At 41.5% G+C, this 26,315-nt stretch overlaps 1 protein-coding gene across 13 annotated transcripts in view; it reads left to right on the forward strand.

Moving 5' to 3' along the window:
- Nucleotides 1–3,102: 3,102 nt before the first annotated feature.
- ST3GAL3 (ST3 beta-galactoside alpha-2,3-sialyltransferase 3) overlaps nucleotides 3,103–26,315 on the forward strand; it is a 184,752-nt gene continuing 161,539 nt past the window's right edge. For 9 of the 13 annotated variants that reach the window (XR_014565167.1, XR_014565168.1, XR_014565169.1 and 6 more), the window contains exons 1-2: nucleotides 14,471–14,743; nucleotides 20,883–21,027. Coding sequence is in view for 8 of the 13 variants with exons in the window: in XM_083742257.1 (XP_083598383.1) it covers nucleotides 20,907–21,027 (121 nt within the window). In the remaining 5 variants the exon portion in view is untranslated. Of the gene's footprint in view, nucleotides 3,326–14,470; nucleotides 14,744–20,882; nucleotides 21,028–26,315 lie in introns of those variants that run through there. The other 4 variants (XM_083742264.1, XM_083742265.1, XM_083742263.1 and 1 more) reach the window with 4 other exon arrangements.

The following is a 26,315-nucleotide window of genomic DNA, read 5'->3' on the forward strand; positions in this document are numbered from 1 at the left end:
GGATGCAATTTCTCTCTCTCTCTCTCTCTCTCTCTCTCTCTCTCTCTCTCTCTCTCTGTGTGTGTGTGTGTGTGTGGTGTGTGTGTGTGTGTGAAGTAGTCATGAATAGGATCAGAGTTTTGCTTCTGTTAGATGGGTTACTTTCCCAGGTTGCCCCACCTGCCTTTCATTTCCATCCACAGCATGTGTAGAAACCACCTTTTTGACCGCTGGACGTACTATTGGTCTCATCCACTCAATCTGTTGCAGCCTGTCTTCACATGCAGGGGAAGTCCAACACTGGGTTTGAGACCCATTGGCTACCCACACCTGGTTCAGCCAGCCAGTCGAAGCTGTTCCTGGTGTGTGTGGCCGCTGTCGCATGCTGACAGCTTCTAGGAGTCACAGGTGAGGGCTGAGTGCAGGATGAGGACCAGAGGCAGACACACTGCCCCAGAAGGAGCACAGTGTGAATTTCACCAGAGCTACTACCCTTATTCTCTAATGAAAATAATATATGGATGGGGAAGCATGAAGTTTTCATTGAACAAGGTTGAAGAAAGGGTAACCACTGTTTACCAAAATGCCAATGTGATAAAACTAGTTGGGTGCTGTGTAGCATGAATAGCTGCAGAATGATAAGGAATGGCAACACATATGGGAAGCAAACTTGAGCAAGTTTCTGCAGTGCTCACATCACCCAGAAGAGAGTCAGGGAAGATGCTCTAGCTCTGTGGACTTGTAAAGAGCTTCAGTGTCTCCCTGTGTTGTCTCTTGCTTTGGCTTAGTGGAGCATAACAGGAGTATTGGGGAATGGGAAATGCAGCTCTATGGAGACCATGCTCACTGCAGCATTTTTCCTTCTCCCCACAACCATTTCCATCATGGAAGAAGGGAATTTTTCGCTGTATACTATGCCTGGTTTTTTGTTTTGTTTTTTACTTCTCTGAATGTCTTCATTTTAAGATTTCTACCCTAGTAACTCTGGCCTCCCACTAAGATTCAGTACAGCTTGTGCTATGCTATTTGGATATATTCTTTACAATATTTATTAGTCATTGCATTTGTAGCCCACCTTTTTCTCTAAAGATCTCAAGATGACGTACATGGTTCTCTCGCTCCTCACTTAATCCTCACAACAGGATAAACTGAAGGCAGCGACTGGCCCAAGGTCACACAGTGAGTTTCATGGTTGAGTGCGGATTTGAACCCAGTTCCTAGTCCAACTCTTTAACCACAACACAATACTGGCTGGTGTGGCAGCTACCTTGGGTTAAGCAGACTTATAAAACTGCATTTCCCTAAAGTGTGGATAGTAATGGATTCAGGAGCTATTTTGGCATGCAAGTGGTATATAAATAAAGGAAGTCACCCTGGGTATCTTCATATATTGCGTGCTGATGAAAGAGTCCCAGAGCCCAGTAAGTCCCTCAGCAGCAAACAGTGTTTGTGGGGAACTGTTAGCATTCATTTGCTTTCTAATCTATGCCATGAATGCTCTGCTGCTTGCAGACACTCTTGGGTTACCTGTCTGGCCTCAGCTCAGGGACGTAATAAGAAGTGGGCTTACTTGCAAGCTGTTCCTTGTGAATTGTGGTGATTCACAGGAGACCTCAGGGAAGGCTGCTTGCCAGCAATTAATGCCCTGAAGACTCGGAGGGCAATGTCCCATAGCAACCTTGCTCTGCCAGAGCTCTGTGCCTGTATGGGAGGGGGGAGTGGTGGAGCGTAGGCAGGCAGATTGGAGTACAAAGCAATTTAATTAGCTGTGAGCCTTCTTGTATGTCTCTTAGGGAAGGAGTACTTGGCAGATTGAATGCTCACTCCCACTACCCTTTTGTGAGGCCTTTTGCCAGGACTACTTCTCAAGATCGTGGTGGATGGAATAGTGAAACTGCTGAAGAAGAAGAAACCATGCAGACCTTGCCTTCCTGTGCTGGGACAGAATTTGTATCAACTCCAATATCCTAAAAGGATGACTTTGATTGTGTAGGCTGCAAATATTCCATACCATTAAATTCTGCACCATGAGAACTAAAATACTGGATAAATTATGGGCTGGGTGGATTTATAAATTAAGGTAGGAATGTTCATGTTTTGCTGCCTGCATCAGTGGGGCATCATGTCACACTGCAGGGTGCTTGGTAGGTCTGATGTGGTACCATATAGTGCCACTTTTAATCTAGCAGGCACTCAGCATGAACTGACCTTAGCACTCCAGAGGCCCCTTGAACCCCTGTCCATGTAACACGGGGGAGAGGTGGTGGCCAGATGAAAGCAGAATGTCTGAGCTTACAGGCACAGTACTGGCCAGGCCAAAAGTTGTCCTGGTGTTATTCCTAGTTGGCTAGCACACCTTCCAGTGCTAAATAGCAGGATGTCCTTTGCATTAGACATCCCTGCAGCATCCTGTGTCTTTTGTGTGAGATGTCAGAAGTCTTGTGTGCTGCTAAGCACTTCATCATATGCCATTTCTGACCAAGCAGGTGCACTGCCCAAAATGAGATGTTCCTGTTGCTAGGCAACTGCCCAGTGTTGTCCCCTCCTCACTCTGTTTCCCTCCCCAAATATCCATGCAGCCAGGACTAAAATGTAATAGCAGTGGTGGACCAGCTAATTAGACATGGACGTAATGCTTGGCCCCCTGTGCTTTAACATTATGGGGTATGAAGCATGCGCCCAGGAGACACCGTGCTAAGTGAAGGTATGTGAAGACAAAGGCTTTATTTTGCATGAGTCACCAGCTATCTACCAATAGCCTATCCAGTACTATAGGCAAACACCTCCACCTGAAATATACTCTTTCCTGCCCAGGGGCAATAACACAACACCACCAGGCATTCTGCAGATAGCAATGTAAACAATTCATATGCCTTGTACATGTTTTGCTGTTGCTGACCTCCACACATTTATACATGCATGTGTACTCTAGGCAAAAACCTGCCTTTTGCAACATGTCTGAGTGATTTGCTCCACTGAAGGACAAATTTCTCCATAGACTCTTCCCTCCTGTAGCAGGTGCATGCAGCCTATGCTGGAGTATTCGCCTGCCCTAGGGGTGGGAGAGAAAGGAGGTTCTTTTGGAGGCTGATTACTCTGTTGCAGATTGACAGTTCAGCTTTTACTCTCTGAAGAGGTGCCAGGATAACAGATGCTGTTGCATGAATTCAGTCATCCTGCTCCCGGGGATATTTTTAGGTCCGCTAGCGAACAAGCATAGAATTTGGAACCTGAGCCATCAGCTCCTTTCAGAGTCAGCAGTTCAGAATGGCAAAGCAGTTTGGGCAGTCTGTCGCTAAGGAAGATGCTTCGGAATCCAGGTGAGGCCAGGGCTCAGCAATTCAAGGTAGGATTTGGGGATGGGGGAGCACTCTCATTTGAAAAGCAACTCTGACCGCAAAAGAGATATTCCACTGCAGGAACAGCATTGCCATTAATATATCTCATGACTTTCAGGGATTTGGGGAGTGTCAAAAAGCCACTGTTCAAGATCTGGTTGTGTTTTTATAATATTCAGAGCTGGATATGGTGCACTGTGGTGTGGGTGTATTGTACAGCTGGTAGCAAATGCAAAACAAACTGATTAGATGTGTATAGAAATAGATTTGCAGATATGAATCCGAATGAATCCAGAAAATATGCCAGGGCTGCTGCTTGTGAAAGATCAGCACATGATATACTATTCAGATGGCTTATCTGTGAACATGTTTCAAATTCCTAAAAATGTCACAGGTTCTATCACAAAGAGCACTGTGTGAAATAGTCCACCCTAGAAAGCGCTGGCACTCTTAAAATGCATGAATGCTTTTGGAAGAAGCTGGGGGTGGAGTGGGAAGAACTCGTGCAATCATACAGAGCAGAAACAATATCATGGCTAAATCTGGCCAATTGCATCCTGAAAGTTTCCAAGCAAACAGCCAATCATAGAAGCAAGAGAGTTCTAATACATTCTTTTCAGGTATCTCTCTGATCTCCAACAGGCTCTAACAGTTATTCTCTAATCAGCTGATTTAAGTTAGATGATTTCAGACCCTCCAAGTGTCCCTATTTCCCAGGGACGTCCCTGATTTATAGAAGCCATCCTGGTTTCTGATTTGATCCCGGAATGTCCCACTTTTCTTACGATGTCGCTATTTTCATTGGAGGGTATGACATCTGATCCCCCAAGCTGTCTGAAGGCAATCCTCTATAGGGAAGTTTTTTTTAATGTTTATATATATTGTATGTTAGAAGCTGCCCAGAGTGGCTGGGGCAACCCAGTAAAATGTGTGGGGGTATAAATATATTTTAACTTCAAAAGAGCTGTGGGGGTTTGGGTCAGATCAGAGATTTGGCACTGGCAGATTGAAATTGAAATACTTTATTGTCACTTGTACAACTTGTATACAGTGAGATTACACGAGCACCCCCCCCACTCAGCTCTCTTAGTCTTAATTCTCATCGTTTACTGATGCACACCCACCAAACCCGAAAGTCGGTTGCCCTGTTGTTATGTTTTCATTCAGCAGCCTAACAGCCCATGGATAGAAGCTGTTCTTTACCCTGTTGGTGCGACTAATCATGCTTCTATATCTTCTGCCTGAGGGCCTATTATTACATTCTTTAAATTTCCATATTGCCCTTCATCTGAAGATCACAGGGCGGTTTACAATATAAAAACACATGCATTTGTATTGATCTAAGTAATACATTTCCAAAAATGCTGTTATTTGTTCTGGGAGAGGGGAGAATACAGGCAACATGATACATGTACCTGCATGCTTTCCCTCATGAGGCAAATGGGGGAGGAAGGGTATATAGATTTAGACTGGGAATGGGGGGGACACATGGGGAAGATGTAAATGATCCCTTTCTCAGCACTTCCTCACTGATTCAATTTGCACACACCACACCCCAAAAAATCTGGTTTGAACAACAACCCCGTGTTTCTAATCTAGCTTTCACCTACAGTAAATGCATGATGCATGGCAACTGCATTTGTTATATGTGTACAAATGTTTGCATTATAAACACCACAAAGTGTGAAGGAGAAAAATGTGAAGGAAGAGGTGAGTAGTGGACTTCTGCCAGGGAACCCTAATCTGCCACAGCTGCCATGCACTGTATGCATTATCTACAGGCTTTTTGCTTCATACTTTCCAGTGCTCATTGCCACAAAGACTGATGTATACACAACGAAGTGTTGGCCATGTGACATAAGAACTGACTCACCTCAGAATCACTCAGGCAAGACTCCTCTCTCATGGAATCATTATACATGGCTGGCTCAACTGCATAAACAACCCAGACAATTATTTAAGATACTGATATTTTTATGGCTACTAAGGCTGCATATTAACTGAGAGGCATGTCCCAGTGTCCCCTGCAGGGTCACAGTGGGTTCTAAAAAGCAAAGGTAGCTGTGTTGGTCTAAAAGAAAAAACCTCCAAAGCTGAGTGATACCTTTCTTGGAACCCATCCCAAATGTCACTGAAGTGTGGCAAACCTCTATAAGTCTTAATCAAGCACACAAAGCAGAGGGTGATGGGGCAAGGAAAAATCAACTAGTAAAAACTTAGACACATGAAAGCTGGAGTTAGTGAGAGGCTGACTAGAGGTAGGCTACAGCCACTCATTTAGCACAATAGATTCCTGAGGATGATGGATGATGAATTATCGCTGCTGAAATCCAAGAGCTAGATCAGTGTGCCAAAGAGGTGCGAGTCCTGCATGCATTGTTCATTTATTGGCCTTTTTGTAAATCTGGCCATAGTCTGAGTCAGAGAGTTGAGTATCAGCAGAACATCCTCTTCCATTTAGTTCGCTGAGCTTAGTTAGGAAGAAGGATAGGTACTCCCTGGGGCTGCACCTGAGCTCTCTAACATTTTGTTAACAATTACAACTATGGGACTCGGCTTATCACCCACAGAGCAGCCTCTGCTTACTTCCATTAAGTTAAAAGGCTCCTGCTGGGATGCTTTTCTGAGAGACACCTTGAATAGACTAAGTTAGCAACAAGATATGATGAGAAAATTAATGGAACCTATTTGCACATTGACTGATTCATCACCGTGCCTTTATCTATTCTGTTGATCATAACTTCCTGGCTTTAAGAAACACAGGAATTTTGTCTCATTTAAAATAATTATTTGCTTAGTAGAATATATATAAGACATGGATTTAGAGGAGAGGGAAGAAGAAGAGAGCAGCTTAGGGAAGCAAAGTTCTCTGATAGCAGGAAAGTGTGTGCCCTTTTCACCATTGTATGTGTTGTGCAGTACTAAGGATAACAAACACGGCACACCTAAGACAACTGGCTGCCCAAAGGGCACGTCTGCACCTTCCCCACCCTCTTATTTCAGTGCTGGTAACAGGACATTGTCCTCCACTGTGCTTGAGGGCAGTAGGCTAGTTAGGGGATACAGGACAGGATGCATGGTGCACTCTGCTTCCAACAGAGATAATAGTATTTTATTTTAATCTTTTGTTGGAAGCCACGCAGAGTGGCTGGGGAGACCCAACCAGATGGGCAGGGTAGAAAATAATAATAATAACAACAATAATAATAATAATAATCATCATCATCATCATCTGAGTGGCAGCCACACAAGCACACACCTCTGCCATCTAATACAATCACTTCACTCTCTGGGTTGGTTTTGTGAGCAGCGCATGAACCTTTGAATGTGCAAAGCTATTGTCTGACTATTGGCAAGGCAACCCACAAATTGACCAGTTTCAGCAAGGAGAAATAGCAGGGATGGGTACAACTCAGAAGCAAACACCAGAAATCAAACACAACAGAGCTGTTTTCCAACTGCCACTTCTCCCCCATATCACCCCGTCACAATTACAGCAATTGCAGGCTTCCAGACAAAGAAGTACTAAATAAAATAGCAAGATCTTATAAGAGACAATAGTTTTTACACTTCACAATTTGAAAGAACAAAATATGTTCCAAGAACAGGGAATATAGACTCAAAAGATTAAGCAGAGTTGCAAATTATGACCAACTTAAGCCCATCTTTTATAAATAAAAGAGGTGAATTTAAATTTATAAACTTTAGATTTGCAAAAGGAAGGGATCAGATAACGGTGATTCCCCCAAGTTAAGTCCCTGTAATTCTATCCTACTTCTCTTCTGCTCCATTTTCCTTCCCTATTTGGGCAGCAATTTCCTTCTCCCCTTTTATGCAGGATGATAATATGGCGATGATTCTTTTTCTTCTTGGTTCTGGACATTCCTGCTGAGAAAGGGGTGAAGTGGAGAGTTGCACATGCCAAATAAACCTTGGAGTTTTTCTTATGTGCTTTCTTGAAAGCATCAGTAAATCCCAGAGAAGCTGTACGACATTATAACGTTGTTTAATCAAACTTAATTACTTCCTAGTTTTTATGTCCTCTTAGCGACATCCAGCTTGACATCTGTTTGAAAATACCATTTAATGTGAAACAACACATTAAAGCCCTAAACACCACCCAGTAATCATGGCCCTAATCTTCTAGGTGGCAGTTAGATGGTTGCCTGCATAGACTGATCTTGAGTACACAGTTTCAAGATTCAGTTGTCTCAAGATTCATTGTGGCAGGAAATCTGATTTTGTTGTGGAGGCTTTCCAGCAGGTAAGACACCTGAGAGCATGGAGTTGTGTTTCCAGAGAGACAAAACACAGGCTGAATAACAAATGAGAACCTTGTCGCTGTCTGTCTTAACTACCTAGATAATTGCTAATCTCACCTTTTGTCAGAAGCAGGTCATTGCCTATATCAGAGGTCATGTGGTTTGTGAGTGAACACAGTTGGCTGGAGAAGAGGTGAGTGGTCGAACCCTCCAGCATCCAGCCATGATGAGGCCATTTAGTTTTTTGTGCTCAGCGTGGGGTGTGATGAGGGATTGTTGTGATGAGCTGAGACTGGATTCTTGTTGTTTCTTTACCTTGTACATAGTGATAGCTTGCCCCAACTGCTTAAAGTGGACTTCAGTTGAAGGTGCTGAATAATACTAATCCTTATCACATTCAGGTAGGTAGCTGTGTTGGTCTGAAATAAATGAAAAACTTTAAAAATTGTCCAGTAGCACCTTAGAGACCAACTAAGTTTGTTCTAGGTATAAGCTTTTGTGTGCATGCACACTTCTTCAGATCTGGACTACTGGATAATTTTTTAATTTATTTCGACTGCATCAGACCAACATGGCTACTTTATCACATTATTTCACAGGGACTAGGTCTCTCCTAAAGAATTGCTTTACGAACCATGTATCTTTGTTAAGGTGTTTAAGCTCTGTTAAGCCAACCCAGCAGCTGCCAGTATCTTATTTCATTAGTAATTAGGTTCAACAAAACCTTTTGTCACTAAATCTTGTTTACTTTTATTAATTTCAATGTCTTGTACTTAGTTCTGTTGGACAGTATGCCTATCCTCTCACAAATTTGGGCCTAGTTAGACTTGGTAGCATGAAATGGGTCTAACTCCTACCCCACCCCCACAGGGCATTTCCAGCAGGTGACAGCCTATAACAAATCAGACAAGGAGTGGACAAATGACACCTTGATGTTGTAACTGATATTATCATGGTCCTGGGATAGTATTCTTGCAGGGTCTGGTTGACTATTGTTGCTGGTGAGAGTAGCTGTTTTAAATTAGGGAGCCATCTGTAAGCAAGGACAGACCTTCTACTCAAGCACTATGAGAAGGGTATCTCATTGTCTAGGATGAGCACTGATGATACATTGGAATGCTTTAGGTGGAGCTGTGAGTGAAAAGAAATGGTGTTATGTTGCTTCCTCTCTTGGGTATGTCCTGAAAAGGAAAAAAGGTGAATAGCATGAGAAGAGCCCTGATTGTTCAGTCAGATGACCACTGTCAAGCATTCTGCTCCCACAGTGGCCAACCAGATGACTATGGGAAGCTGGCAGCAAAAGTCCTCTTCCATTTGTTGTAGTACGAAATGTTGAAATGTTTCATTTAATCCAAACAGAGTTTAGTGGATTAAGTCTCTTTCCATATGTTATCTCAGGCAGCTTTAGAAACTAATGCAATTTCTAGAGCCAATTTCTTGGTTAGTTCTGTCGGCTTTGAGGACTGCCTTATATGTTGTTCATATTATCCTTGGAGGATTGAATTATTTCCTTGAGTGCAGGGTGGCAGAGCTAACACAGTTGAGAGGAAAATCCAAATCCCTTCATTTTCACCAGTTCTTCATATTGCTTATGATTATGATTGGGGGGAGGGGATGGCACCTCTGTTGTGTCCTTATTTTTAAAATTCTGATAGGGAAACACAACACCTGACATTTTATCATCTAGTGAAGTAGTTTTCATATGCCAGGGATAGGAGGACATGTTGAAGTGTTTATGAGAAATATGCAAATACCAAATACAATTGGTTTTTTAAATGGTGGCAATCAGTCCAAGCTGAACATAAGCTGAACAAAGTCCACTTGGTCTTCTTGTGTCATGTGCAAAATAATGACTGACCTGTAGTAAAAATATGATCTGTAGTTTTATGGATCAACGTTGCTACACAACAATAATGTGGAAAGTTCCAGGTTCAGTCCCTGGCATCTCCAGTTAGGGTTGGAAAAGACTCTTACCTGAAACCTTGAAGAGCCATGTTGGGCAACACTGAGCGAGATAACGAATGATCCAAATCAGTATAAGGCAGCTTTCCTTATTCCTAACGTTGCGTCATAAAAAGCTGATGTTATATTCATACGTATTAAAAGAGCAGCTGTTTCCAAGACTCAAGAAGCAATAATGACACATAGCATTCACGGGAGATTCAACTGCAAAAGTCGTTGAACTGACATAGAAAGGATTTAGAAGTGAGATACAAGAGAGACAAAGAATCCAGAAGGCAAATTATCTGAGGAAATGTGGGAGAAATCATGCATTTTTTTAGTCCAGAAAAGAAAACCGAGGGAAACAGTATGAGTTTTCAGGCAGAGTTGTTCACTCCGAGAAAAGGGCAATATGTAAGGGTTAATTTATGTGAAGCATTAGGATCGACTTTCTAACTGTAAGAAACCTGATGAGGGAACATTGGAGATATCGGCTAAGTAATCTTCAGTTAATGCTTTAATGGTAATGCATTAGGTATAGAATATCCTGGTCTAGGGCAAAAGTTGGACCAGATGATTCACTGGACCCCCTTCCTTTGGGAAGCAATCGGGAAGCATGATTTCTATGGGCACTTTCCAGCCTATGTTAAAGACTTTAATGCCCGATTTAAACAGCAGATTTCTCTCATTCTAATATCAAGTAAACTTTATATATGCTTCTTTTAGGCTGGATTGTGTTCCATTTATGTATTAAATTTCTTAGACACTTCTCGAGACACATGCTGATGGTGCCCAGCAATTTGATTTTATCATGTCAAGCATGTGTGATTTGCACTGACTGCTGATTAGTTTCCAGGTTCAATTCAGGATATTGGTATTAGCCACAAAGCTTTCAATGGATTGGGACGTAGGTATCTCATGGACTAGCTTTTTCAGCAGGCTTCTCTGCTTCACAAGTTGCAATCATCATCTGAGACTCTGCTGCAGGTCCTACAGCCTAATGAGGTGAAGGTAGTGTCAGCTAGGCTTAGGGCTTTCCCCCATGTAGCACCCACCCTATGGAATGTCCTGCCAAGAGAGAAATGTTAAGCTCCTTCACTGTATTATTTCAAGTGTCTGGTGAAGTCATGATTTTGTTATAGGGATTTTGGCTTATTAAAAAGCTTTTGTAACGGCTTAGGTTATGTCTATTTATTGACCGTTGGGATTTGTTGACTTGTGGTTTGCTGTATTGGATTTAGTTCAGAGTGTTCTTGTATTATTATTTAATATGTTGAATGGCCTTTCGTTTATTTGGAAAATAACATGTGGTGAATGCTGCTAACAGTGACAACCTTTTAAAAACCAGTATAGAAGCAAAGTTGAAATATAATAAATATACTAGCGTATTCAAAAGAGCCCAGCAGAAATATTAGCAAATGAAAATGCTTTTAGTTGCTGGTGGAAACTATTTAATGAAGGGGACACTCTTATCTCTCAAGGGAGTTGTGGATCTAAAATCAAATTGTGAAAGACCTACTTGTAATGGATAATCTACTTAATCACAAAAGCATGGTTAACTCAACAACTGACACAAAGAGCGCAGACTGACTACATAAAGATCATCAAAAAATTCAGGTCAGCTGCTTACATGTCAATGTTTAATGAGGAGATGGCAGTCTCCACAGTTTCAGTGTCACACTGAATCTAAAACTGAGATGTTTGCGTCTTGCATTATGTCCAAAGCACAACTGTACAGTATAAAACTAAAAAAGAGCACTTGGAACAATTCTAATTTAAACCAAAACAAATGCAAGGCACTAACTCAGAAAAACACACACAGCAGACTCTTAACAGTGAAGGAACAATTGTTGGACTCAACTCAATGCTGTCAATCTTTAATAACTACGCCAAAAAGAGGTGGTGCTTAAGTAATAGAAATATTTTGAAGGAAACTCTGTGAATGCTAAGTAACACCAACAAATATGTAAGAAAAGTGAAGGAAGAGTGTAAGGAAGAAAGTTGAGAAATTTAAAGTGACAACATTAAACTTAAATGCTCTGAAAGATATAGGATGAGAATATCATAGAAAGTGGCTACTCTCACATGATTTTTTATGGGCTGGGCCTTTGTAGTGAAGGCACCATATTTGTGAAATAAACTCCCGGGGGGGGGGGGAATCTGCCATGCTCCCTTTTTTCTATTTTTAGACACCAACTAAAGCCTTTTTCAAAAATCAGCTGGCTTTCAACACATGGTCTGCTATTTTAATAAATTGCTATGGTCTGCTGCTTTTAGATTGTTACTATAATTGACGTATAAGTACTTCCATTTTATTGTTTTGTTTTTTGTATGACTTCTATATCAAATTGTGTGTGTGTGTGTGTGTGTGTTTATAAGCCATTTGGTTGTTTTACTGAAAAGCTGGGTAAATTCTTTTTAAACGTTATATAGTAGTTATACAAATATGCATTCCTTGCCAGGTTGTGCAAAGATTCCACAGGATTCCACAAAGCATGTAAACTGATGTACAAGCTAACCTATGTTGAAGACCAGTTGTTTACCAGAGAAGGATAGAGTGCATGTTCACTCTTATAAATTTCAAAAACTGATTAATGCAATGCTCTGTTGCTCAGTCCTATCTGTTCACTCACCCCTTTCTTAGTTCTCAAATTATTAAGCTCATTTAATCTACTCCACTTGTTGCTATAATTTAATTCTTAATTTAAACTTGACTTCTTATTGCTTTCTATTTAAATGTTATCTATTGAATTTCAAAAGTTTAATTATCTCTGTCCTACTCATGTAGCCGTTCATCCCTTTCTTTTCCCTTTCTTGCTTTTTTGGTTCCTCCATTTCCCAACTGTACCATTTTTTCTTGGTTGTTCTCTTCTTTTTGTTGTGCTTTACCCCTTTACCTATTCCACTCAACTGTTGGTGCATTTAGATGTCCAATTAAAACTTCACCAATTTTCTTTAATTGATCTCACACCTTTATCATTTCCCGTCACGAATCTTTTTCCTTTATATGTCTTGTCTTAGAATTGTACGCCTGCATCTTTTCATTTTGTTTTATATACAACTAGTTTAAATAGGTGCTTTAGAAATAATAGGATAATGCTGCTTGACAGTTCACAGCAGGTGATGAACATGATGCAAAACCGAGTGGTGTTGGTTTGTTATAGTTGCTTTTTTATTGACATCAGGAGTAAACTGGTAGAAAGCAAGCACTGCTGCAGAAAGAAGCATTAAGTGTGAGATTATTTGGCTTAACAAAGTCTTATAAAGGTAGCATGAATCTAGCTAAATATGAAGTGCTGGAAAATCCCTAATTAGAGGAAAACTTTTCAAACTGAGAGATCAAGTAACCATGGCAGTTCATTGAGTAGATAGAATATGGTCTATCTGACAGGCAGGAGCTCTTGCAAGATTTCAAGTAGTAGCCTTTCTCAGTCCTGTTATCTGCGTTTTTAAATAGACACCAGTGATTGAACCTTCAGCATTCAAAGCATAAGATCTACACTAAACTATGCCCCATTAATGGATTGCTAACTTCTGTGTTATTTTGCACTACTCATTCAACAGGATGTCTGAATCCTTTAGGAAGCCATTGGCTCCAATCTGCTGCCCCACATTTACACCTGCTAGCCTACATTTCTCCTCAAACCCTAATCTATTTGGAAATTCCCGCATTTGCTTTCTAGCTGTTATTTTTATTTGTCTCAGCTTTTTAGCAATTTCATTTTGCTGAGATGCAGGTAAGTAGTTTGTCTCCCTCCCTATGGAGAATCTTACTTTTATTATCTATCTTTGGGGGCACCTTTGTTCTCCTCATTGCACCGCAATTCTACTTTTTCAATCAGGCTGCTGCTGCTGTTTCTCTGTGTTTATTAAGGGACTTACAGGCCACGTCCAAAACAGCCCTTATTTTGCAGGATACTTGCAGTTGGCAGCAGAGCATAATGTTATTTATCGTTTTAGGAAGAGAATACATCCAAGCCCCAGGAGGAGATGTCTTGAAAGACATCTCCCCCTACCCTTCTACAGCTCCATTTTGTATATTTAGGCTCTGCCCTACAGCCTCCCCACCCCACCCCTGGAGAGGACCCAAACTAGCATTTTGCAGGACGGAAGTTCCGTTGGCATGCCTTGCCGCCTCCTTAACCCTCTCCTACTCTTGCTTTAGCTGGGGGAGCCGCAGCTGTTGCTTTGCCGCACAGGATCAGGTACAAACAAGACTAACCACCCGCTCCCTTTAGCATGTCATGTGGGGATTACGGGGAATCCCAGGGGAAGTTTCCATTGAGCGGTGGGGAAGGGAAGCATGCCCTGACCCCAACATGCTGCGCTTCAGCTTCCCAGGACAGCCCCTCGGTGCCTGTGGGATTGTCAACCCTTTGCCCGCCTCCCCACCCCCACGCCCCCGGTCAAAGGCGAGTTACGTTTTCCACGGTACCCACCTTTGGGTTGGGTGGGGAAGCGAGGCTACCTGTAAGCAGCAATGTGCTCTTCGCAAAAGCTTCATCAGGCCCCGGTCACCCACTGATGCCATTGGCACTTTGCGATTTGCACAAACCTACACGCATTGCCGCATTCGGACGAGAATTTTTCCTCCTAGCGGCTAGCGTCTCAATCAGCCTACCATAGGTCGGATGTGCTACGACTGGTCCCTTCTCCTCCCTTCCTGACTTCCTTCCCTTCTCTCTTTCCCAGTGTCTGGGATTCCAGTCCATACCTTTATCATTCTGCCCCCCGACCCTTCCTAATCTCTGCAGAGGACGCTGGTCCTCCCACGCTATTCCTCAATTGGCTACAGAGGATATCTAACGCCCCGCCTAGAGTTAAAGGGGGGAGCGGGGAGAACCGGAGAGGGAAAATAAAAGGATGAGGCCCCACTGATTGGACGGCCCTCGCCCCCCTCCGCTCCTCGCGTCACATGATTGGACAGCTGAGGGCCTCCGTCTTTGGTACGCTTGAGTGGAGGACCCTCCTTGCCTCTGATTGGGCGGCAGGGAGCCCCCCGCGCTCCCGCAGTCGCTGAGCGCTTTGTGGAGAATGCCCCTCGCCTTTCTCCATTGGCCATCGGAAGTCCCGCCTTGTTGTGCGATTGGTGACCGACGCCCCCCCCTCCTGCCCCTGAGGCCGGCTAGTACTGCCGCCGCTGCCCGGCCCGGCATGGCGGGCGGCGGGGCAGCCAGAACCCGAACCCGGAGGAAGGGCGGCCGGGATCCCCCTGATGCTCTGGTGAGGAGATGGGAGGCAGAGGGAGGCGGTATCCGTTCCGGGGTAGTGGTGGTGGTGCAGGAGGAGGAGGAGGAGGAAGCGAGCGAGCGAGCGCTTCGCTTCTGCATCCAATGTGTTTTCTTTGCCCAGGTCAACCTCTCGCCCCGCAGTGATTTTTTCTTATTTACACCCCTCCCGCCCTGCTCTTCTTTTTCTTCCTCCTCCTCCACCACCTCACGTGGACCCTGCCTTGCCAGGAATCTTCTCTTGAGAGTGAGGAAATGAGGGATCCCATGAGACTTCAGGGATTTCCTCTCTTGCTTCCTTTCTCACTCTCAAGAGAAGACCCATTAAAGTGCACCCCATGTGTGGCCAGAACCTCCTTTTCACCACAGGAGCGCCTGCCTCCCACCTTTCCCCTTCCCAGCCTCAGGCTCGCCATCTAAACAACTCCCTTTGGGTCACCCACCCAGCACTGTACTGCGATTTCAGAATCTTCCTGCCTTGGTTTTGGCTCCTGAGTGGGATCTAGTACTTGTAGGGTGGATGATTACACGACTGGGCCAGTAGGGAGACAATCGGTCTTTCAGTGTTACCTCAGGAATCTTCACAGAAAGGTGGTTGTATCTCGCCAGCTAGTATGTGTTCCTCTGTGCCAACATTTTCTTTGTAGCAGTGAATGGAAGATGAGAGGTCATGAGGGAGGAAGAAATAAGCAAGAATGATGATTAAATCTGGGGTGTGCCTCTTTTTTCGCCTTATGGTTATTTCATACGTGATTGCACTTTATGGGTTAACTGTTCACCCATGTGACTGTTCACATGCTAGTTCATTTCCAAATGAATTCTCCAACTGCATTATTATTCATTCAGTGACCCAAAGGGAAAGGTCAACAAAACGCTGACTGTAACTGTAACACAAGCCTTTTTTAGTTAGAATGCAGAGGAAACCTTGAAGGGCTCTATTCAGAAATGCATCTCCATTTGCCAAAACTACCTTTATAACCTTTGTAGGCTAACGACAGAGCTCCTTTTAAAAATGAACCCTTTGGATCCTGCCATATGAACATTTATGTAGAAAGTAGCTGGAGAATTTGCTGATAAGAGAAATCAATAACACCTGACCAGAGTAATCACTGACCAAAGGTATTTAGGAAATCTGCTCCATTCCTGATTAGGAGCCTAGTGTTCTCTGAAGTACTTGAACTTTTTACTTAATGTACTAGTTTAAATGTGCAGGGAGGTTTTGGGATTTTTGTAAGAAAATGGAGACATATTTAATGTGAACACTTATCCTAAAGAATAATTCCTGAGAACAGAAGGAGATGAATTAAAAACTTTCCTTTCAGGAAGGAATTTGATCTAAAAACCTATGGTCAGCCAACCTTCTATAACTTGAAACTAAAGTGCTGGTGGTTACCTTTAAAATCCCAAATGGCTTGAGACCTGAGCACCAGAAGGAATTCTTTCTTGTATTTGAGACTGTCCAGATACAGAGTCCCTCTTCTGCCACCATCTAAATTATTATAGTTTTATTATTGTTAGAAGGTTTCTTGGGAGTTGTCAAATGGAAATTTGACATATAAATATTTTAATTTTATAAATAAACCCATGCATTCCCTGTTTTTCAATCCTGTTAGAGTAAAGGTCTGAAGACCCAGAAAAATGTATATGTATGTGTGGCGGGGGAAAGAATCTGTCTATCTACATGTTCACATGTATACTTGTTAGATTTATGAAATGCATTCTATGGTTATTATTCAAAAAATGGTCACACATGTACTCCATGTAATTATAACTTGCTTGTTGAGATATGGTACAGAAAATAGTTCTTAGGGTGTGCAAAACAGTTAAAGTTTACATCTCTGTACCAGTACAAATCTAGTGCACTTTCTCTGAGTGTGAAAAAGGCAAGTTTATGCATGTGTACTCGGAAGCATATTCTATTGAGTTCAATTGGAATTTCTCTCAGGAGAGTATGTGTAGGATTGCAGCTTGACTTATGCATACATTTAGTATGGGAACTTACCAGGCAATGAGATGAGGTAATCAAGAGGTCAGAAGTGGGATTCCATCAGTGTGCATTTGCTGGGTTGTTTGTCCCACTGTACATCACATTGATCTTGAATCTTTTCAACAATTATTTTATCTAGTCTAGTAGAGATCTTCATGGAGCTATCCACAATTTGTGTGGGATTTTGTTAAAGATTTGGTGACAGTTGTATATTTGACTATTTTACTGTTGTGATTTCAGGCCATTTTTAAAAAACAAGTTACATTGGACTAGTCCCAATATTGACCTTTGTGCTTTAATGCTAAGAGCAGTGCCCAAACCAGTCAGAACAGACAAAAGAGATGGCCTTGAGTTCAACTTAAGAGGGCTGGACTTACAGCTATATTTAAAAAAAAGTTTTGAATAAATTTCTTCCAACTTTATTATTGTTCTCCTTGGTGCTTTTGTGTGATGAGGGTAAGTCTAAATCTCAAGATACTTTCATCATTCCTTTAAGGAATTTGTTTTGATCATGTATTAGCTTTTCTACTCTCAAGGGGTAGAGCATTTATTATGAGCTAAAGCTCATGTATGTGAGTCCTTCAGCCTGACACAATTTTGCTAGTAATATCAAAACAAGGATGGTGAGAACATGAGTCACTCTTACAACTCACTCATATGTATCTTTAATTGGAAGTAAGTCCTATAATGTGGATTATTCCCTAAGTGTGCCTAGAAATTTAGTATTAATGGAGCAAAGTGTGGTGTATTAATGGAGAGACAGTGTGGTGTAGTGGTTGAGAGCGGTAGACTCGTAATCTGGGGAACCAGGTTCGCGTCTCTGCTCCTCCACATGCAGCTGTTGGGTGACCTTGGGCTAGTCACACTTCTCTGAAGTCTCTCAGCCCCACTCACCTCACAGAGTGTTTGTTGTGGGGGAGGAAGGGAAAGGAGAATGTTAGCCGCTTTGAGACACCTTCGGGTAGTGATAAAAGTGGGATATCAAATCCAAACTCCCCTTCTTCTTCTTCTTCTTCTTCTTCTTCTTCTTCTTCTTCTTTGAGATGTGAGTAACTTTTCCTAATCCAGACGAAATAGTTATGCAAGAAATGTGCTCTAGTCAGCTGGAACTTGTTTCTGTGAAGCAGGCCTTTTTCTGCTGTATCTTGGAAGAGGCAGAGACTTTGACTTTCCTGCATAGCACAGTGCCAAGCTTCCTGCACTTTGCCCCTCCTCCCTTCATTAAGTGTAGGTGATGTGCTCTGTTCAGAAGCTAGGAGAGTAGCAGATCCCCACCTATGCTGTTGCACGGGCCACTACTGCATTCTGTTTGCATAATGACCAGCCAGATGCCTATGGAAAGCCCAGGTCTGGATGTAATGCCAAACCATGGTTTGGTGTAATGTTTCAGTCAGCTTTAGGCTGAAGTCCTATGCACATTTATCTTGGAATCAGTCTCATTGAACGTACTGAGGGTTAGTTCTGAGTATAGGATTTCAAATATAGGATTTCACTCCATTTCAGATGGGTCTGTTTTGTTTTTTATTTTATGTAGTGGTATTTTCTTTTTCAGCTGAATGGTCAAGGAAACAAAGAGAATAATTTTTGAATCATATATCTAATTTTTGTATAAACCCACTAGTAAATTTTGTGGTGCAATAATGTGAAGAATAACACATTTGTTTGTGCCAGTTTTGGTAGCATACAATACTTTGGTTACTGCTCCGGGGAGATTTTTATTGGAAGAGCTATAGCAATCAGAATTGAATGTTCTTGCCTTAAGCAACTCTGCCCTTTGTTATTAAATGCTGAATTTGCCTTATAATTAGAAGATGCAGGACTCTCTTTGAGCAATGCCACTGTTGAAGTTTAAGCTCCACCCCTCCTCCTGAATGCTACAGTTACAGAGGAGGCTGTTAGATTTCTTCCTGACTTTTCTAAATGTGATTCTAGAGCTCCAGCTGGCTGTCAGATGGGATTTCTGAAATATCTTTCTCTTCACAACAAACTGGTGGGAAGGAAGTGAACAAGCAGTGCAACAGCGGGATGCATACAGTACATAGAGGTGTTCAAGGCATGAGCTTTCCTGGTCAATTATTCATATAGGATACTGGAGCATAGGGGGTCTGCTTTGAAATAGGCAGGGGTCTCTGGACTACTTGAAGAGGCCTTCAGCATTCATCATTCATGTCTTGTAATGTTATATGTGAGGAATGTGGATGGAAGTTCTTTGTGTTTGTCTCTTGCAGTCTGTTTGAAGCAGGTGTCCTGAAATGGGATTTGGAAAATGTACAGGGTATCAGATAATTGGAAATAGTGGCCAGACGTCAAATGCTGGCAGAATACTGAAGTTTGTACTAGCCTTCAAGCCAGCTTGCGTTTCTTTTTTTCAGAGTTTCTGTATATGGCCAGTTCTTGGTATGCTAGTACTTATTTTCTTTAGTTGCTGAAAGTTAAGAGGAGCTATGTCATTTAATTTCCAAATTGTTTGCTCATTCTTGCTTTGTAAGTGATCTGATAAATATATACTAAACGTGAGTCCATCACTTGTTGAGAAAATCTTTGCACATTCAAAGTTAATAAACCTTCTATGAGAGATGGTTAATTTTATCTCTTTTCCACATGGAAACTAAATCTGACATGATGAAGATACCAAGTACCTAGTGGCTTTAAGAAATATATGGTGCTAAAAGGTAAAGGTAAAGGTACCCCTGCCCGTACGGGCCAGTCTTGACAGACTCTAGGGTTGTGCGCTCATCTCACTCTAGAGGCTGGGAGCCAGCGCTGTCCGGAGACACTTCCGGGTCACGTGGCCAGCGTGACAAAGCTGCATCTGGTGAGCCAGCGCAGCACACGGAAATGCCGTTTACCTTCCCGCCAGTAAGCGGTCCCTATTTATCTACTTGCACCTGCGGGTGCTTTCGAATTGCTAGGTTGGCAGGCGCTGGGACCGAGCAACGGGAGCGCACCCCGCTACGGGGATTCGAACCGCCGACCTTTCGATCGGCAAGCCCTAGGCTCTGAGGCTTTTACCCACAGCGCCACCTGCGTCCCTCTATATGGTGCTACATTGGTTGAATTAAAATGTTAGTCAAAACCATGGTTTGGAAGACTGGGAACAAGCCACGGGCCTTGAGTCCTCTCTTCTCATTCCTTGCTTTCCTCATTCATGTGTACAGGTTATGGACAGTGGATTAGTATTTTTCCATTTAGAATTATCACTATTCTTATTACTATTGAGAGATGAGCAATTATTTCCCGAATTTTTGGCTTCAGTATGGGATAGATTCTAATTAAGGCATATGCCAAGTTGCTATTATGCCCATAGTTTTTTAGACAGTTGAAGAAAATGCAGGTCTTGTTAGCATCTACTCTGCCACAACCACATTGACTGCTGTAGCCAAGGACATACATCTCATTTAATCTTAAAATACCAATGGTTCTCGGCTGTGTAGAAGCTTTGTCTCAGAATTAAGTATTATTTTGGGGGAAATGTTGCTATAACCCTGTATTGCATTGCATTGCATTATGGTGTTCAAAGAGTCATGGGCTATATTACTGAGGGTAGATGGCTATTAGAAAGTTTAAATGAATGTAAATGGTACTTTTAAGATTTGTGCGAATTAAAGCCAGCAAGTTCTTGGGAAAATAATTTCATATACTCAATATTTTTAATTTTATTCTATTTAAATTAATTATTTTATGCCATTTATTTAGTATAGCTTGTTCTGAGTTTTTATAATTGAGGTCATGTGTTATAGAGCAGTGGATTTTCTAAACATAGTGATCTAGAAATGAGTTGGCTTCCTATGGACTCTGATAGCATCTAAGAATAGCATTTATAGACCAATGCTTGGAGAAGCAACCCCTGATTTATTTATTTATTTCTCGCATACAGACAGTTACTCAGAATTTTTTCCTGTTGTTAGCAGTTTTTTCACAGACTGTTACTCAGAAATGTATCATGTTCATTTAAATGGAACTTAATTCCATGCAAGAGACATAAAATTGTGATGTTGCTGTTGCTGATAAGAGTGCCTACATAATATGCATGTTAGGAAGGGAACAGATGTGCTGCTTGATATTTTATGTCTGTGTGCATTAGGTTGCAGAGGGTTCAGTAAACAAACTAGAAAATGCAAGGCTCAAACTGGTTTCTTTCCCCCAGGTATTATAAAAGAGACAACCCTATATGAAGATGGGACTGCTGGTGTACATGCGTAACCTGCTACTAGCCCTCTGTCTCTTTCTGGTGCTGGGCTTTCTGTATTATTCAGCTTGGAAACTGCATCTTCTCCGATGGGAGGATTCAAGTAAGTATGTTGCTCAGGCCATTTAAGAGCCTCCATAGATGTATGGCTAAGTAATCTTTCATAGATTTCAGGGCTGCCTGCTGTGGAACAGCCTAGAACATGTCCAAACAATTGTTTGATCCTTTCCTGTGCTGTAGAGATCAAATGTATCTTCCTCTTAATGTTGTTATTCCCTAGATCAATTAATTGGAAAATTATAAAATGAACTGTGGATTCCTGTTGCATTTACATAGGTATTTTGTCTATAGATGTGATAGTTATTTATGTTACTACTGTTGGGTGAGCCACTGAGACATGTGTGAAGATTTATTACTATTGTTATTATGGTGGTGGTGATGGCTCTTTATTTCTTTATCTTTTATACAAGCAGAAGCATGTTGTTTCCATTTATTTTTTTTATCCTCCATTAGATATGACTTACTGGTAAAGGCATTCATTTTGGGGGATGGTTTTGTTCTGGTTCTGCAACAGATCTGTATGTTTTCATTGTGTCCAGTACATACCAGGACACAACTGAATGAAGAATCCAACACATATACAAAATGCAGTCATTGTGCTGGTATTTGCACAGAGTGAGATGCAACTTCAACGCCTTGCTTACTGGTGTATTTGGGCTTTGGTTACTCAGGTGGAACCAATTCTAGTTTAGTCCTTATTTAAATAGCTGAAGATGATTTGTTTCTCCAGTGCTTTATTAAACAAAAAAAGCAATCCAAATGTTGTTGTTTTCATTATTATTTGGTTCAATTCATGATGCAATTGATGGTGTGCAAATTATGAAGGATAATCTGGGGTTCTCCTTAGTTTGGGCACACTTCTCCTTTCTATCTCTTATTGGCTCCTTCCTGACATTTTAAACATCTTGTTTTGACAGGGTGAAACTACAAGTTCCCTGCATCTCTTCCACATAAGTCTTCCTGCTATATGCATGTTATTGGATATTCATTTTAGTTTTTTGCAGCTTGGTTACGATATGAGCAAGCTACCATGGTGTGCTCAGTGTGAAAGGCAGTGTTCAGTGTGACCGGAAAAAGCAAGGCAATTTAAGATAAATCTGGGGTGATGGGTTTTGCACATCTCCAGGGGTGGAGAAACTTTTTTGGCTGTGGTGGAATGCTGTCAGCTGCTGCATGCAAACAGTGGTGGTGGTTAGACCCAACCACATATTCTGGTGATGGTGGTAAACAGCTGTACACATGGACACATCCAAACCTACTTGCTAGAATCAGGCTTGGAGTCAATGGGAGGGATTTTTATCCAAGTCTGAAGGTGGCATGGGGGGCTTTTTTAGCTATAAATGTTAACCCTTCACTTCCCACATTTGATTCCCCTATATGGCCCTGCGTACCACATTTAGGCTTGGAAAAATATTTGCTGGTTTCAAAGGGAGGTTTGCGGTGCTGGGAATTGAGGGGAGGCTGCAGGCCTGATGGGGAGGTACCATGGGCTGTATTTGATCCATAGCCTGGCAGTTACCTAATTGTGGCCTGCTTTGTCGTTTTCTATTACCATGTTTCCTGGCAGCACCAAAACAGTTACTGGGGTGTTTCAGAGGACCTAAAGTGAATACGTTATTCACTCCCAAACCCTCCTAAATTGACCTTTGCATCTGATGTAGTTTAGGAGCTTTTATTATATTTGCAATAAAATGTGTTGTGTGTTTAGGAAAGGGTTGTGGTAGTGTCTTGATATTTGTCTGTCACTTGGCTTTATTACTGTGGCATACTTATTTCGTTGTTAAGATAACAGTAAAGTATATTGTTGTAATGGTTGCAAATATTTAACTTCCTGTATATAACCATCTACTACACCTCATTGACTCTTGGAAACCACCATGGTTATTGTGAGATGAGTCTTTGAGACAGCAGTCTGCTTATTTGCTTTATGGAAGTTAAAAAATGGTAAGTACATCTATAGAAAAATAGGAGTTGAAGTACACTGGAGAACAAATGCATTTGAAGTACAGTGGAGTAACATCCCACATCTGATGCATGCTTACTTGGAAAATAGTCCCACTTAGTTCAATGGAACTTAATTCTAGGCATGTAAGGCTTTGGATTGCAGCCAAAGTATCCTGACAAATGTCATAACTACAATGAGGTCAGCTGGGAAGTAAAATGTAGTAGTACAGTTGGTGTGATGCCTGATCAGTGTTAAAAATAGTGTCTCTAATAGTGCTCTTTAAGCATAGGGTGTGCAATTATAGTTGGACCATTTGGCTCCAGTAGTGCTCAGCTTGTAGTTCAAACTTTGAAGGGATAACTTGTTTGTAAACGAAATAGCCTATTTTATTTTTATTTACTTATTTAATAAATGTGTATACCTCTCTTCATCCATAGATCTCAGGGCAGTTCACTGCATTTTAGTTCATTCAGTGGGAGATAATAAAGCACATGCTTCTGAAATAAATTGGACCTCAATGCTTAACTTTTCCTGGATCGTTTCTAATGTTTTTCTCCTTTGCGTGTAACCACAAATTTGTATATTTGTATATACCTGCTAACCTAAGTTAACATTTCAGGCATATTTCTAATTCCTCTAGTCTATGAAATCTTATACCACAAGCTTGTTAATCTTTAAAATGCCAAAAGACTCCTTGTTATTTCTGTACATATATGTATTGCCTACAACTTGCACTTAGTGTCTTGTTATGTCAGAAGCATAAATCCACTCCATTTCTGCTATCTGTTTTTTGCTGTCATTTTTGGAGGGCATGATACCATTGACCAACTCTCTTTCATTTGAACAGCACTTTTTTGCAGTTGCACAGTTGCCTAGTAACTGTAGATGATGATACAGAGTGGGGAAGATCTTGGCTTTTGCTTTTTTTTAAGCACAGAAAATAAACAGAGTAAAAGCAGATATTCTATGTGCTGTATTCTATTGTCATGGACTTGGAATACAGGATCATGGCATGTTTACCCTTCACACACAAAATTATGAAGTGTTTGCTTGCAGATGGAAACTTCTGTATCTGATCAGGGGAAACAGGTAGTCAATTCAAGCTCCCCCCCCCCCCTCAATATCACCTGTTTTACCTAGACTCCCTTTCAACTCTTCTTCTTCCTGTATTTGCATTTTCTGATGTTCAGTCATAGGTGTTAAATTCCTTCCTGCTTTTTCTGTCTCTTATCCCTTATTTCAGACAAGTGGAATATCTGGGCTGATCTTACACAGTATGACATGTTCCTGGACTGCCTGATCAATATTGCTATTACCAGTTTTGATGAAGGCAATATCGAAATCTCATAAACAAACAAGCAAATTAATGAGATAAGTTAGTGACTAGAACTGCACGGTTTCTAGATAGGACTTTTCAGCAGATCTTTAGCCAACAAGCTCATGTAAATAAATTCTTTAGTCAAACAGGCAAACATTAAACATTTGAAAAGCTGCCCATTGCAAAGGCTTGAATTTGAAAACGTGAGCACAAAGAACTATTATAAAACAAGACACACTCCCCCCAAATAACCATAGTTGGGCAATAGCTTTTATTTGGACCAACTAAAATGTCACAAAAATTATCATCTGTACCTTGAAATCGAGCCTACGAGTTGACCTCATAGCTACTACATTAGCCTAATTTCTGTCCCCTTTTATCTTGTCCCCCCGGTTCTTTGTGTAACATCATGCTTCACGAAGAGTTCTGGAGAACTCTAAAGCTTGCCACACTTTTGTGACATTTTGGTTGGTCCCAAGAAAAGGTATTGCCCACCTGTTGAAGACACACTGAGTTCATAGTTTTATCAAACACGGGGAGGGTAAAGATTGTGAAGCACTTTGTAAACGGAAGGCGATATAAATAGTAGTAGTGACAGCAGTAGTAGCAGAAGCCCAAATGTTTAAGTGGAAGGGATTTAATTTGTGTCTTAAATGCATCAAGAGTGCATAGGAACATACTGGTTTCCTAAGAATTATTGCATTTGAATATTATAACAGGTATAATAAAGGAAATAAACCTTAACAAAATATATATTCCCCGAAGAAATGGGTAAGGTCTTGTTTTTAAATAATTGTACTGAACCTGTGAAGTTGCCTTATATGATGCCACAGTATTGATTCATCTAGCCCTCTAGCCCATCTGGTAGCAGCTATCCATGACTTGAGGCAGAGGTACTTCCCAACCCTGCCATCCGAAATCCTTGTAAGTCAAAATGCCAAGGACTGGGTTTGGGTTCTACTTACGTGCAAGACACATCGGCTACCAATGAGCTTTGGTCCCTTAGTACTTGGTAGCTGAGTCCTTAGCATTAGGCAAGTTGTGTGATGTTTGTTTTTCAAGGGAGAAGTTGAATAGCATGGGTGGGCAGACATATGCAGCACTGTACCTTGGCTGATTCTGCTTTGGCTGGACACCTACCAGTATGTATCAAATCATGACATCTGCTCTCTCTCAGCCTTGGAATATCCTTACCGACTTATCTCAAATTTCCTGACAAATGCTGCAACCCTGAACCCACAGAAACCTGTAAGTGACTGTTGAATCCATTCAGTAGACAGATTTTAGTCCGTGCCTGCTTCCTGCTGAAGCATAAAATTACGTTCTTACTCATTTCTTCCTGCTACTGTTGTCACTGGCTTTTCTCCAATGGTTGTACTGCAAAAATAGTTGGTAGCAGGAAAGCACTAGATGCAATTCTTATCTGTTTCCCGTCTGTCTGTTTCTATGGGAACAGAAATTTGGTGCATGAGCAAATAGACTCACTCAGCTGCTCCTGGTAGGTTGAGGTTCGCTTCCATTTTTATGGTTGCAAGCTCTGTTGAAAGATAATCTGAATTTGAGTTCGAGGAAAAAGAGTTTTAAGACTGTTAAGTTTCCAGGGTTCCTGCTGATAATGCAGGAGGTTTGAAGTAATGTTTGTGCCGGTCATATGTTTGACACTTTCTTACCCCCCCCCCCCCCACATTTAGTTATTTGTGAGCCTTGATTTTCTTCTAGCAGGTATGTTGCTTATCTCTAGGACCTGAAAGGGGATTCTGAGACACCATATTCACAATCTTCATTATTTAAATAGTTAGAAAGTGTTTCTCAAATACACATTGCATAAGCTTAAGTTATGCCTTTATAACTCTGAAACTATCAAAAGTGTGCAACTTAGTAAACGTAGTATAAATTTCTTTTAAGTATACACCATTATGCTGCATGGAATTGTTGGCATAAGTGTTGGAGTAGTGAGCTGTAACCATTGCCACAAATCTGCACAACTACAAAGTTAAATGCAGGGCATTAGCCATAAATTATATATTTGATACCTTCGTCCTCCTGCTTTTGCAGTCCAGACAAAAAG

Source organism: Podarcis gaigeae (assembly GCF_964106915.1).
Source record: "Podarcis gaigeae genome assembly, chromosome: 6".
Lineage (NCBI taxonomy): Eukaryota > Metazoa > Chordata > Lepidosauria > Squamata > Lacertidae > Podarcis > Podarcis gaigeae.